General features: G+C 40.9%; 1 protein-coding gene across 3 annotated transcripts in view; it reads right to left on the reverse strand.

Moving 5' to 3' along the window:
• Window positions 1–15,409, reverse strand: part of Vegfd (vascular endothelial growth factor D) — a 38,527-nt gene that overhangs the window by 15,250 nt on the left and 7,868 nt on the right. For all 3 annotated transcript variants that reach the window (XM_051141539.1, XM_051141541.1, XM_051141540.1), the window contains exon 2: window positions 3,466–3,691. In XM_051141539.1, coding sequence (XP_050997496.1) covers window positions 3,466–3,691 — 226 coding nt within the window. The remainder of the gene's footprint in view (window positions 1–3,465; window positions 3,692–15,409) is intronic.

The following is a 15,409-nucleotide window of genomic DNA, read 5'->3' on the forward strand; positions in this document are numbered from 1 at the left end:
GCCAAGGGCCACTTTAAAAAAAAAAATTAGTTATGTGTATGTATGCGTGTGTTGGGGTGTATGTGCATATATGTGGGGCTGGGGTACGTGTGACTTCAGAGCCCTCAGATGCCAGAAGAGGGAGACAAAAGCCCCTTGGAGCTCAATTTATGAGAGAATGATTGTGGGTCCACCCTACATAGGCACTAGGAACCAAACTTGGGTCATCTTCAAGAGCAGTATGTGCTTTTAATTCCTACACCACTTGTGCAGCCTGAAAGCCACTTTTGAAGCTACCACAAACTTTGAGCAGCCTCTGGCCAACAGCCAGAGAGGCAAGGGACCCTTGCTAGTCCAAGCGCCTGTGCAGGGCTTAATCCTACAAACAATTGAATGAGCTTGGACATACATCATGCTCCTGTTGAACCTTGAGATCTCAGACCAAGACTTTGACTGTGGCCTCCAAAGAGGCCTTGAATCAGAAAAATCATCTTGGCCAGGCCTGCATTTCAGATCCACAAAAGTGTGAGACTAAAAATATCTGTTTTACAAGTGGGGTGATACCTGAAGAATGAAATCCTACATTGTCCCTGGCCTGCACATCACCATGCACCTACACATGCACACACAGTCTGTTTGAGGCAGTTAAATTTGGGGGTAACATGTAGTAACAAACAAATGTCTCTCTACAGTATCTTTAAAAGTATGTATTGATGGGCCCAGAGAGATGGCTCAGAAGAGTACTGGCTGCTCCTTCAGAGGCTCCCAGCATCCATATGGCAGCTCGCAGCTCTAACTCCAGTTCCAGCAGATCTGATGCCTTCTTCTGTCTTCCATGGGTACTGCACACATATGGTAAACAGACATATGTGCCAGCAAAATACCCATACATATAAAATGAATATTTAAAAATTTCTGATGATAAAGATGTATCTTCAGGCTGTATACATGAGACAAATTATTTAATTAAGCATTACTAGAGGTGCTATTTCAGGTGTTCCTATTAGTCTTAAATCTTTGAAGGAGAGAGTAATCAACTTATGAAAATATCCTGTGTTGAAAATGCTATTTAAATGTTACTTTCCACCTGCTTTTTTTCTTTAAAGTTCTATGTTTTAAAGGTTGGAGATTATAATAAAAATATGATGCAGTTATGACCAGTGCCACTGATTAAGGTTTCCTAAGGCAGATGCCTTTTACTACTGCCCAGGGAATTATGCTGAAATCCCTGGAAGGGAGTAGATAATAAAAACATAATCAGTGTGACACACTTATGTGATTATCCACTGCTTCTAACTTAGTGAATAATGTCAGATAATTCTCCATATAATTAGGAGGGAAACCATGGATGCTGCAAATTCTCTCTTATTTTTATGGTTTCTTTCTTATAAAATGCCAACCTGGCTGACTTTTTAAAATCACCGACTTGTGGTTTTATGATAAAAATTGTCTCCACAGGTCATCTGTACATTCCTCTCAAGCCTTCAGACAGGCAATCTGGTCAAATCCTGTGGTCTCCAGATGTGAAGTCCATGTGAAACCACCACGTGAATGAACAACTAGACCCTCAAAGCTCTGACCATGGTTCCCAACTCACTTGACACACAGTCCCACTCAGAAGCACAAGGAACCTTCTTCACATGTGTATTTATATTGCTGTGGGATTCCCTTCACCTACATACAACCTTCCCCACAGACGAATCCTGTGCAATCCAGTATTCTTTAACAAACAGGAAAAAAAGAAAGACAACTCTAGTCATAAAAAAGAATACTTTTTGCTTAAGGATCAACTGAAATTAAGCAATAGATATACTCACATCCAATAGGATTATATTCATATCTACGAGGCTAAATCTTCCAATGGCCCTGGTTTCCTGAATTGTTATGGTATGTCATCGGAGAGGTAAAGGCATAATCAAGCCCACAACACTTTATTTTAGACCATTTCATTCATTGTGGCACAGTATGCATAAACCATAGTCTTGAAAAGAGTCTGCATCTCAAGCTGGATACCATTAAAGTGGTATAAGTATCCACCACATGTCTGTCCCCACTCCTACCACAGGAAGCAGTTTGGATATAATGATCCCTTGTTAGCTGAAGAGTATTGGTTCCGGGACACTTCACACATAACAAAATCCTTGGATTATCAAGCCCCTTATATAAAGAGGGCTAGAATTTGTAAATAGCCCACCACCATCTTCCTGTACGTGATTTTTTTTTTTAATTTTTGGAGTTGTGTATACAATAAACAGATAAGCAGTTCCTATACATTTGAAATCATGTCTAGATAACTTCTGCTAAGCAATAAAATGCACACATGCCATATAAATAGTTGTTTCAGAATATTGTATGTCAAGAAAAGGTCTGCATAGCCTCAGTACACATGCATTTCCCCTAAGTATGTGTGACTGGCTAAACCCATGGAGAGGCAGTACCTGGGCATACAGATGACTGACTATAAGATATTTTCTATTAATTTGATAATTTTGTGTAAAAATGTGTCTTTGTTCTTTTCTGAATAAACAATAACCATTATTTTGCCTCTCCTTTCACTTTTAAATAAAAACCACAGGATTTTGAAGGAAAAAAAAATCTATAGCTAAACTTTGTTTTCTCTGTGTCTGCATAGCAATTGAAAACTCCAATTTTTGTTTTTAAGTAAACCTGTTTTTTTTTAATTTTGGTTTTTGTTCTTTTAGACAGGGTTTCTCTGTGTAGCCTTGACTGTTCTGGACTCACTTTGTAGACCAGGTTGGCCTCGAACTCACAGTGATACCCCTGCCTTTGCCTCTCTGAGTGCTGGGATTAAAGGCATGGGCTAGTAAACCTGTTTTTTGTTTTGTTTTGTTTTTGTCTCTCACTAAAAAGTTTTTCTGTATGTACTTTGCCCTCAAATTTCTGAGTTAAATTAATTTTTTTGACATGAAATGTTCTTGTGTTAGATGTAGATATAAAATAATATTGAATGTACTTCTTTGTGGAGTAAACATTTAAACATCAGAATTCTTTTGTTGTTGTTGTTTTGTTTTTGTTTTTCAAGACAGGATTTCTCTGTGTAGCCTTGGCTGTCCTGAACTCACTTTGTAGATCAGGCAAACTCACAGCGATCCACCAGCCTCTGCCTCCCGAGTGCTAGGATTAATTCTTGAGCTGGTAAGATGGATCGGTGGGTTAAAGTGCTTTCTGCCAAGCCTAAAGACTTATGTTCATCATAAGTTCATTACAATGTGAAAGATGAGAACTGATTCCTGCTATTCCTGGACTGTTTAAAATTTTAATTACATCTATTAATTTGTGGGGTGCACACATGTGACTGTCTGAGAACCATTCTCAGCTTTATCCAGTGAACCATCTTGTTATAAAGTCAAAGCCTCTTTGTCCCCCCTCTGTTATATAACTACTCTGCTCAAACTTTTGGAGGAACTTGATGTTGGTGTCCCTATCTGATAAGGAAAGAATCTACCACTCTACTCCCACACCTACCTTTTAGTGTCTCAGTATCATAGAAAGTTGCCGCAAATCTCGTGGAGCGATGCGATACTGAGCGCGAGTCCATACTGGCAAGACTTTTGAGCTTTAACCGGCATCTCCACAACTTCCAGTCCTCGGAGTGCGCAATTTGCAGCAGCTCCTCCAAACTAGAAGCAGCGCGGATCTGTTGTTCAGATCGCTCCAACATGGACCGGGATGATCGCTCGAAAGAAAAATCCTAATTTAAGAGTGAGTAAAAAAAGACATCTTGATAACCATGGTTGCTAGCGATTTAAACTATAGACCATCTGATAAGGAACTAGACAAGATGACTCAAAAGTGCACTTAGGTCTAGGAAAAACAATGTCTAATGGTGGTCTTCGAAATGATGGGTCTACTTCCTTACTTCTAAAGCCTCGCACATTGTCTTATTCAAGAGGGAGGAGGAGGTAAAGTCCTCCCAATATTAGTCACATGAGCCCACAACACAATGACCAAGGACCTTAGAAGCCAGGAGAAGACACAGACAAAGCAAGGCCTTGTGAAGATGGAGTGGCAATGAAGTGATGAGGCTACAACTCAGGGATTGCTGAGAGGAACCAGAAGCAGGTAAGACAATGCTTTATGCCAAAGAGTTTGACACCTTGATTTTGGTATTTTGTTGTTGTTCTGAGATGCCAAATTCATGATGATTTGCTACTGCAGCCACAGAAAAGCAGTAGAGATTTGTCTACTGTACCCTTTTTGTGACAACAGCCACTTCTTTCCTAATTTAAGCTGAAATCTTGCTGTTTCTCTACAGTTGCACCTGAATTGTACTGGCTAATAAAGTGCAGCTGGACTAGATGGGTACGTTTGGGGATATGGGCAGGGAAGCCCAAGTCAAGAAAAGAGTTTTAATATGTAACTTCTTGATCAAAGATAGGGGCTTTGTTATATGAAATAATGACACATACATACAATTATATATTATGCATTCAAAATTATCAATATATATATCATCAAAACCAGTGGTGCCTATTTCTTCTCTCTCTCTCTCCCTCTCTCCCTCTCTCTCTCTCTCTCTCTCTCTCTCTCTCTCTCTCTTTGTGTTTTCAAGACAGAATTTCTCTGTGTACCCCTGGTTGTCTTAGACTTGCTCTGTAGACCAGGCTGGCTTTGGACTCACAGAGATCCGCCTGCCTCTGCCTCCTGAGTGCTGGGATTAAAGGCTTGCTCCAACACAGTGGAGCCTATTTTCTACTGGATTTTCCCTCCAAGCACCAGGGATCAGTCTTTGAGCCTTGTGCATGGTAGATAGGGACTTTGCCAGCTGAGCTACAAGTCCAGGTCTAGAGCTGAGTTCTCAGTGGCCTCTCTTTCCCAGACTCACATCTATCAGTCCTGAAGCTTTGACTTTATGGTTCCATAGTTTATCAGCATTTGCCACTTAGATTGCTTTGCATGTTTGTTTGCCATTGTTTTATTAACATTGATAGTCTATGAACTAAAAAAAAGTCTTAAAATACATATCTTCAAGGTCATGTCTTTTTTTTTGCTGTTTTTTTTAAAATATATTTTATTAATTTATTCATATTACATCTCAATTGTTATCCCATCCCTTGTATCCTCCCATTCCTCCCTCCCTCCCATTTTCCCCTTATTCCCCTCCCCTATGACTGTGACTGAGGGGGACTTCCTCCCCCTGTATATGCTCATAGGGTATCAAGTCTCTTCTTGGTAGCCTGCTACCAGAAAGTCATGTCTTTTGTTGTTGTTATTATTGTTTTGAGGCAAGTTCTCATTATGTAGCCAAGGTTGGTCCGGAAGTTGTGATCCTCTTACATCAGCTTCCAGAGTCCTGATATCTCAGGCTTGTGTGATCCTACCTGGCTAAAGTCACCTTAGCCATTTTACCTAGAAGTCCAGGTGGGAGGATACATATGCACATTTGCACATTTTTACCTGTGGTAGAAGAGTTTTAAATGTGTTTGTAAGCTGAGGGAAAGAGCCAACAGAGAAGAAACTAAAATCATGTACAAGGGAGAGAAAGCAGAGCCTAGGCTTGGTATACAGCGTGAGTGTTAATTGGATCCACTACGAGGAGATACAAAGGCTACCTTCTGAAACAGGGGAGCCACATGGGTCTGTAGAGGGCAAGGGTTCCCCAGAAACTCAGTGAGATTACCTTGGGGGTTTCTCACATATCTCGGGAGTTTGAATGAAGGCTATTTTTGGCAACGAAGAGAAAGAATCTTTTTTTTTTCTCTATAATATTTTAAATTTCTTTTTTATCCAGAAAACAAGTTGGGGGCTCCTTGAGATTAAGTAACTGATTTAGTATTTGAACTCAGAGCGTGTTGTTATGAAAATTAGTATATAATGTTTTGTATTACTTTCAACACATTTTTTTTTAAAAATTAACATCAAAATCTACCCAGACAGTATCATCTATACATATGTGAATAGAATAATGAAGTAATTATTAATCAATGATAATAGTTCTCTTCATAGGTGAACATTATTGAATCTTATCTGTATCTTTATATGGGACATCTTTCAAAACAGACAATTTTAAAAGACAAAAGAAAGACGATTCAATATTTTCCTCTATCTTAGTGACAAACTGTAATAGTAATGATTAATTCTATAAGCTCATCATAAAATGACAGAATAAATAATACCTTCCTAAAGAGCACAGATGGGGTTTGTGAACTTGGTGCTGAACTCCAGTGGCATGGCACAGTTTATTTAGTGGAGAATCCCGTAGACAAAACGGAATACTTGCTCATTTCTCTGACAACCCTTAAATGCGATGATTCTGATTTGTCAAAGGCCTCTCTCTGTCTGAGCATTCATCCCCTCTTTATAGTTCTGTTGCAAAGCTACCTCATATCTAATTCAATCTTCAAGATAATGTGATTTGATGATACTACTTCAATAAGCTAATGAGGAAGCCTAACAAATACTTTTCAAAAAGATTATTAAGTTGGGCTCTCTCTCTCTCTTTAATCTCTCTAAAATTTTAAATTAAAAATGATAAATTGTACTTTGGTGAAATAATTTTTATTTACATAGGTAATTTCATCCAAAACCATTGCTAGGCAAGGCTGACATGTGGCTTCATACTTCTTACAGATCTCAATTCAATTTCAGCTTCCTTTAAAAATCCTATGATTAAAAACCTCAGGATAAAACATTAATCCTGAAGACTGAATTAAAATGATTGGATGATAAGAAAACTAAACAGCTCCTGTGACTGGTTTCTTTGTAAAACCACAACATATACTTATATACTTTGTCTGCTAACTGAAAACTGAGTTTACAATAACTGAGAAATCAGGAACAGTCATTTTAGAATTCTAAATGGAAATACTAACAACTCAACAAAAATAAGTATATATTTGGAAAGGGTTAATTTTTGTGTAATCAACTTTATGTCATCTGCATGAGTAGAACAAACCTAAACATCGAAATGTGACTGTCATCCCAAACACATACTTAAACCCTTGATTTCAATAGTTCTCACTGCTGAACTTTTGCCAAATGAGTTCCTCTTTATTTCTTCCAATTTTCTGATACAGGTGCTAATCAAATCTAAAATAATTAAAATGCTGTCAGCAAGATGTCAGGAAGAGAGATAGCCTTCCCAGGTCTCTGTAGAGTGGCAGCCTTGGTCGTGTAATTAGTTCAATACTCTTAGCAATTCTCCTCCTATGTAAAAAAATCATCTCTGACGGTTTTTACTATGAACAACCATTTTTTAAAGCATAGGGCTGAAGGTCTCTGCAACACTACTTTGACATAATATATACACTGCTATAAATAGAGTAAAGCTAGTCCTAGAGACCTAGGTGGTTGCATCCCTAACAGGTCACCAAACAATGGCCACACTGTTAGTTGGCTTATTCCTTCCTGGGATATGTTTGGAGCAGAGGTTCCCAGACTCACCTTCATTTTGAATACATATGGGAAAAAGCTTCAAAAATACTTACGAATGGATCTTATCATCAGAGAGTCCTATCGTACAGATTAGGACCACAGTTTTAAAATTAAAAATAGGCCCCTGAAACTGCCTGGAGGGCCAGGACTCAGAGGCTGGCTAGCCCAAAGACCTAGGATAGAAAATAATTTCTAGGGCTGGAGAGATGGCTCAGTGGTTGAGAGCACTGCCTGCTCTTCCAAAGGTCCTGAGTTCAATTCCCAGCAACCACATGGTGGCTCATAACCATCTACAATGAGATCTGGCGCCCTCTTCTGACTTGCAGGAGTACATGCAAAGAGAGCACTGTATACATAATAATAAATAAATAAATCTTAAAAAAAAGAAAATAATTTCCAATGATATTCTGATATACTCATAGGCTCATAAACTGGTGCCTACTTCAATTGTCATCAGAGAGGCTTCACCCAGCAATTAATAGAAACATGCTGAGACCCACAGCCAAACATTAGGTGCATCTTGGGGAATCCTGCAGAAGAGGGGGTGGAAAGATTATAGGAGCCAGAGGGGTCAAGAGTACTACATGAAAACCCACAAATTCAACCAACCTGGGCCTGTGGAGGCTCACAGAGACTGAACTGACAACCAGAGAGCTTGTATAAGACTGACCTAGGTCCTCTGCATTTTTGTTTCAGTTGTGCAGCTTGATCTTATGGGACTACTAACAGTGGGAGCAGGGGCTGTCTCTGACTCTTTTGCCTGCTTTAAAGATTTTCCTCCTACTGGGTTGCCTTGTCCAGCCCCAATATGAGAGGAGGTGCCTAGTCTTGCTGCAACTTGATATGCTATGTTTGGTTGCTATCCATAGAGGGGTGGATGGGGGAGGGGGTGGAGGAGAGAGACTGTGCAGAGAGGAGGGAGAGAAACTATTGGACAGGATTTAAAACAAAAACATCTCTCTCTGTGTCTGTTTCTCTATACATACATACATACATACATACATACATACATACATACATACTACATACACACACACACACATATATGTATATGTATGTATGTTCCCATGTTCACTTCAGTAGCAGCTAAGTGAAGGGTTTGCAGCAACTCTCTGTATGTGTTTCCAAGTTTTCCATAAACTTCGGATGACTTGAAAATAAAAAGTATTCTTAAAAACTCTTTAGCGATGACAATGTAGGCCAGTTGAGAGTTTGCTTGCCTGAAGGCCTCCATTCAGTTCACAGAGCTACACAAACCCAACATGGTGGGGCATGCCAGTAGCCCCACAATCTTGGAGGTAGAGACAGATGATTTAAAAATTCAAGGTCATTCTCTAAAATGTACTGAGCAAGCCTGGGATACATGAGACCTTGTCTCAAAAATAATATAAATTAAATCTTCCTAAGCGATGTTAACATGAGCCAGTAATTTGGAGCATGGCAATACTGATTTAAGTTCAAAACCCTGGGTTAATGTCTGAGCTTTGTACAAGAACCCAAATTAGCATGGGATAACTGGCTAATGCATGGTGAAAAATTGTGCTAGTTTTAGCATTCCTTTGTGCTATACCTTAGGTCAAAATATATGCAGTATCTGGCTGAACTGGGGTTTTAAAGCCTTCCCCTTGCTCATGTGCCCTGTCTGTTGAATGTGTAAATTGTATTGCCTCCACAACTAAACTCAAAGCTTGAGGGTGTTCCACACATGCAAATTCTATTCTGTTTACCCAGTCCTCAACCTGTATGTCTTTTAAAAGACAGAATGACAACAATGTCGTTTCCTCCCTTAAACAGTGTGATGAAGTTAACTGTCATCATGAATGACAGACTAAATTGCCTCTCAAATTCCTCCAAATTCCACACAGCTCATTTCTCAAAATATTAAAAACAAAACAAAACAAAACAAAATGTATTGCTCCAATCCCACTGGAAGTGAACAGAAAGCTATCACTCTCCAAAGGCAGTCTTATAAAATGTTCCAAGGAATTTTGCCTGTGGAATGGGGCTGGGAACATAAGGGATCAGGTGTGAATGGGGGAAATACTGGGAGAAAGGACTGGAATGGGGAACATTTCTGGGCTAAGGTAGGGACTTAGTGCAATGGAAACTCCATGGAATCTACAAGAGTAACCCTAGCAAAGACTCCTAGTAATGAGGGACACAGAGTCTGAACTGGCCATCTTCTGTAACTAAGCAAGGTCTCCAGGGGAGGGAATTGGGACAGCAGCACAGCCCAGACACAAACCCTCCTACCTACAGTTTCATGCCTGCAGGATGTGCTGGGACTGAAGCCTAACAGAATCATCATCAGAGGAACATCATCCAGCAACTGACGGGAGCAGATGCAGTTTCCCACAGCCAAACATTAGGCAGAACTTGGGGAGTTCTGTGGAGGAGGGGGAGGAAAGATCAAAGGAACCAGAGGGGTCAGGGACACGGCCCACAGGATCACCTGACCAGGACTCATGAGGGCTCACCAGAGATCAGGGAGCCTGTAGTGGTCAGACCCAGATCCCCTGCATATATGCTATGGCTGAGTAGCTTGGGGTTCTTGTGGGACTCCTAACAGCAGGAGTGGGGGCTGCCTCTGACTCTTTTGCCTGCTTGTGGGATCCTATTTCTCCTACTGGGTTCTCTTGTCCAGCCTTGATATGAGGGCATGTGCCTGGTCCTAGTGTAGCTTGTTATGCTGTGTTTATTTAATGTCCCTGGGAGGTCTGCTCTTGTCTTGGTAAATAAAGTTTATGCTGCACAAACCTCTGTACATGAATGTTTATAGTAACTACTTATCATAATCAAAACGGCTGGAAAAATGTATGTCACTCAATAGGTGAATGGTTAAGTCATGCATGGTTTACTATGTACCAATAAAAAGAAGCTTTAACATGTTAGATGGCATTATTCTATTTATGTATGATTTTCTGTTGTTGGTTTTTTGTTTTTTCAAGACAGGGTTTCTCGTGTAGCCTCGGCTGTCCTAGACTCACTTTGTAGACCAGGCTGACCTCAAACTCACAGAAATTCACTTGCCTCTGCCTCCCAAGTGCTGGGGTTAAAGGTGAGAGCCACCACCTCTCTGCTATGTGTGATTTTCATAATATCAAAACAGGAATGACTAAGGATAGAAAGCTACTTGCTGGAGGTTGGAAAGGCAGTCTCACTGTCAGAGTTATATAAATGAACTGTGTGTGTGCACATGGAGCAGCTTGTATTCCAGCTATGCTTGTGGTTACACAGATGTATGTGTGTGTGTGTGTGTGTGAGAGAGAGAGAGAGAGAGAGAGAGAGAGAGAGAGAGAGAGAGAGAGAGAGAAATTCACAAAACTGTACAGAGAAAAGAGGAAAATACAATTGCAGTATAATGCAGAAATGAAGTATGCTGGCTTTTAACTAAGGCACAACTCCTTTTTGCCTGAGGGAGCGTTAACTTCCTTCAGCTTTGGCTTCCCCATTGATATTATTGGTTTTGTTTTGTTTTGTTTTGTTTTGGAGACAGGGTTTCTCTCTGTGTAGCCTTGACTGTCCTGGACTCACTTTGTAGACTAGGCTGGCCTCGAACTCACAGAGATCCGCCTGCTTCTACTTCCCGAGTGCTGGGATTAAAGGCATGCGCCACTACGCCAGGCTCCCCATTGATATTAATCACAATCAATGATTGGCACTCCAGAGAACCTAGGAATTCATAAGCTGGAAAGGGTCAGAGGATAAAGCAGGCATACAATTAAAGCATTTCTGGTCTTTCTGGTCTGTACCTACACATTGGGGTAGAGGTTTCTGTTTTATGGCCCTTGAGAGGCCTTAGTCACCTGAGAGATGGGTTTCTCTGTGTATAGCTCTGGCTGTCCTGGTCTACAAAGTGAGTCCAGGACAGCCAAGGCTATACACAGAAACCCTTTCTCAAAAAACCAAAAAAAAAAAAAAAAAAGAGAGAGAGAGAGAGAGAGAGAGAGAGAGAGAGAGAGAGAGAGAGAAGGAGAGGGAGAGGGAGAGGGAGAAGGAGAGGGAGACAGAGAAACTTGGCAATTCTAACCATAGTAAATACAACTAAACACAGAAAACCCAAACAATTTTTCTAGGGTAAACGGTGGATTATCTTTTTTTCCAATGAGAAAAGCATTCTTGGAGGTCTCTGCAGATGAAAGCAAATTTCCAAGTGTCTTCTCAGGTCTTATGTCTATCTTTATAAAGTCATGTATTGAAAAAATAATCAGCCTACTCTTTTTTTTTTTAATTTATTTATTCTTGTTACATCTCAATGTTTATCCCATCCCTTGTATCCTCCCATTCCTCCCCCCCCCCCCTTTTCCCATTATTCCCCTCCCCTATGACTGTTTCTGAGGGGGATTACGTCCCCCTATATATTCTCATAGGGTATCAAGTCTCTTCTTGGCTACTTGCTGTCCTTCCTCTGAGTGCCACCAGGTCTCCCCCTCCAGGGGACATGGTCAAATGTGAGGCACCAGAGTACGTGAGAAAGTCGTATCCCACTCTCCACTCAACTGTGGAGAATATTCTGACCATTGGCTAGATCTGGGAAGGGGTTTAAAGTTTACCTCCTGTATTGTCCTTGGCTGGTGCCTTAGTTTGAGCGGGACCCCTGGGCCCAAATCTGCCTATCATATTGTTCTACTTGTAGATTTCTAGGACCTTCTGTATGCTTTTATTTTGCTATTCTCCCATGCGTCTCTCATTTAGAGTCCCAATAGGATGCCTTCCCCTCTGTCCCAGTTTCCTGGTAAGTGAAGGCTTTCATGGGACATGCCCCTTGGGCTGGTATGCAGATATAAGTGAGTATATACCAGTTGATTCTTTCTGCTTCTGGGTTAACTCACTCATTATGATCATTTCTAGCTCAATCCATTTATCCACAAATTTCGGGAATTCCTTGTTTTTACTCTTAAACTTGTGTGTCTTGGTTTTGGGGTCTAGTATTAACCAGAACAGCTGGCACCTGATGGTTTGGGACATAAGAAATGAGGAAAGGGAAGAGACTGCGCACTTGCTAATGGCTATTGCAGCTGTGGCTGTTTAGGTGGAACCTACCATGGCCCTGGTATGAAATCCAGAATTCTGGCCAATTGGGCATAGGTTGTCCTTCACTTTGGGTGCCTGATGATACTGGTGGCTCTTTCGCTTCTATGCTTCTATCTTTAAATGCATACATCAGAAATCCCGAAAGCTTACATTGAAGGAGCCACAGATATAAGAGAACTGTGTATGTATGTACTTGCAGATAGGAGTGAGCATGCAGAGTTTTCTGGGTAGTTTAAGGCAGTGGAAAGGGGTTTGGGTGCTTGGAACTACCACATCTTCCAATTTGATGAAGATTGCAGGTGATTTTTTTTTCTCTAGCCAAGCCACATAGCAATTAGCCTGTTTCCCTTTCCATATATGTTAAATCTCTGTTCTACTCAAATGCCTCTGCTCTGACTTAACACAGCTGTGCTACAGAAGTGAGAAGAAAGATGGCTGTGAGAAGGGCTTGAATGGCAAGAGAGTCCCAGACTTTCTATAACTGTGCTCTGAGCAAACCTTAGAGTAATGATTCCTGAGCTGTCTACTAGTCTCTGTATCATCAGTTTCAAAGAGCAAGAACCCAATGCCCAAGAAACAACTCAAAGCCTTTAATTGTGATTAAAGAGAATTGCAAGCAATGCCACACTGCCTCTCCACAGCTGTTCTGTGTCTGGATTCTGTGGTCTGCTTTGACATGCTACAAGAATAATCTGCAGGTCCACCGATAGCTAAGTGGGGGTCGGGGCAGGTTTGTGGAGCAGACCTGTACTCAGGCTGAGTATTAGGCCTGGATCCTGACTCACAGGTGGGCCACTATACACGAGACCACACTATTGATGTGCTAAGCCACTAAGAATTGCATGGGTTTGTAACAGCATGATTGTGGCAATGATCAGCTGCTATGACTCTATTTTAGTCAAAATGTAGCATAATTCACTTCATGGGAAGACCTCTGTGCAAAACATTATGGTCTCCTACAAGGCAGTTTCCTGCTTGCCACTGGCAGCCAGCCTAACACACGCTTTAAAAGAATATTTATCTTCTAGTGGTCCTTACATCACATCTGCCAATCACCTTCACTTCCTTTAGCAACATCCTCATCACTACCCAGTGACCCTGAGCCTTGCTATAGCAGTGTAGTTATGAATTGAGCATACCTTTCAGAGTCTGCTTCTAGGTTTTTTAATCCTGCTGTGTGTGTGTGTGTATGTGTGTGTGTGCTCACTTAAGATATCCATTAAATCACCGCCTTTATCTCTTACAGTCTTCCCCCTCCTAAAATTATCCCTAAGCCTTTGGAGGAAGGGGTGCAGTATAGTGTTCTATACATACATAACTATATGGTCAGTACAAATTCAACTTTGATGGGTTAAAAAAATGAAGACACAAAATTGTGTGGGTAAGAAAGGGTAATGGATCTTGGATGACTTCATAGAGAGGTGAATATAGTTAAAACTCCGTGTATACAATTCTCAAAGAACTAATGTCAGCAGCGGTGCCGCATGTCTTTAATCCCAACACTTGGGAGGCAGAGGCAGGCAGATCTCTGTAAGTTCAAGGCCAGCCTGGTCTACAAAGTGAATACAGGACAGCCAAGGATACATAGAGAAACCCTGTCTTAAAAAAACAAAACAAAACAAAACAAAAAAACCTTAAAGAACTAATAAAACTAAGGCAGACGACACTGTGAACAGAACAAAGTGACAGCCTACAGACTGGGAGATCTTCACCAACCAATCTGACAAAGGTCTAATATCCAAAATATATAAAGAACTCAAGAAATTAAACACCACCAAACCAAATAACCCAGTTAAGAAATGGGGCTCAGAACTAAACAGAATTCTCAACAGAGGAATATGGAATAGCTGAGAAACACTTAAAGAAATGCTCAATGTCCTTAGTCATCAGAGAAATGCAAACCTAAATGACTCTGAGATTCCATCTTACACCCATCAGAATGGCTAAGATCAAAAATTCAAGTGACAGCATATGCTGATGAGGATATGGAAAAAGCGGAACACTCCTTCATTGCTGGTGGGAGTGTAAATTTGTACAACCACTTTGGATATCAATCTGACGCTTTCTCAGAAAACTGGGAATAGGGCTACCTCAAGACCCAGCTATTCCACTCCTTGGAATATACCCAGAAGATGCTCCATCACACAATAAGGGCATATGCTCAACCATGTTCATAGCAGCCCTATTCATAATAGCCAGAACCTGGAAACAATCTAGATGTCCCTCAGGCGAAGAATGGATAAAGAAACTGTGGTATGTTCACACTATAGAATAGTACTCAGCTATTAAAGACAAGGAAATCCTGAAATTTGCAGGTAAATGGATGAAACTAGAAATGGTCATCCTGAGTGAGTTAACCCAGACCCCAGAAGATACACATGGTATATATACTCACTTATAATTGGACACTAGTCCAACAGAGATGTCCCCTGAAAGTCTTCACTTAGCCAGAGATTGGGATACATACTGGGACTTCCTACTAGGACTCTAGGTGAGAGAGGTAAGGAAGAACGGGGAAATAGAAGGATCCATGTGGTCCTAGAAACCTACAAGACCATTAAGGCTGGTGAATCTCGACCTAGGCGGGTCAGCTCAAACTACTGTACCAACCAAGGACAATGCATGCAGTAAACCTAGAACCCCTATTCAGATCTAGCCAATGGACAGCACATTCTCCACAGTTGTGTGGAAAGCAGGGAGTAACTCTGACATGAATTCTGGTGCCCCCTGTTTCACCACTTCCCCTTGGTGGGGAGACCTGATGACACTCAAAGGAAGAGTAAGCAGGCTACCAGGAAGAGACCTGATAAGCTCTGATCATATGGTGGGGGATGAGGTTCTCTTCTGTCACAGACCTAGGGGAGGGGAATAGTATGAAAGAGGGAGGGAGGAGGGAATGGGAATATAGAAGTGAGGGGATAACAATTGAGATGTAATCTGAATAAATTACTCAAATAAAAATTAAAAAAAAACTAATAAAATGAAATAAAAGGATATTCAT

The sequence above is a fragment of the Acomys russatus genome, chromosome X (genome assembly GCF_903995435.1).
Source record: "Acomys russatus chromosome X, mAcoRus1.1, whole genome shotgun sequence".
In the NCBI taxonomy this organism is placed as follows: Eukaryota; Metazoa; Chordata; class Mammalia; order Rodentia; family Muridae; genus Acomys; species Acomys russatus.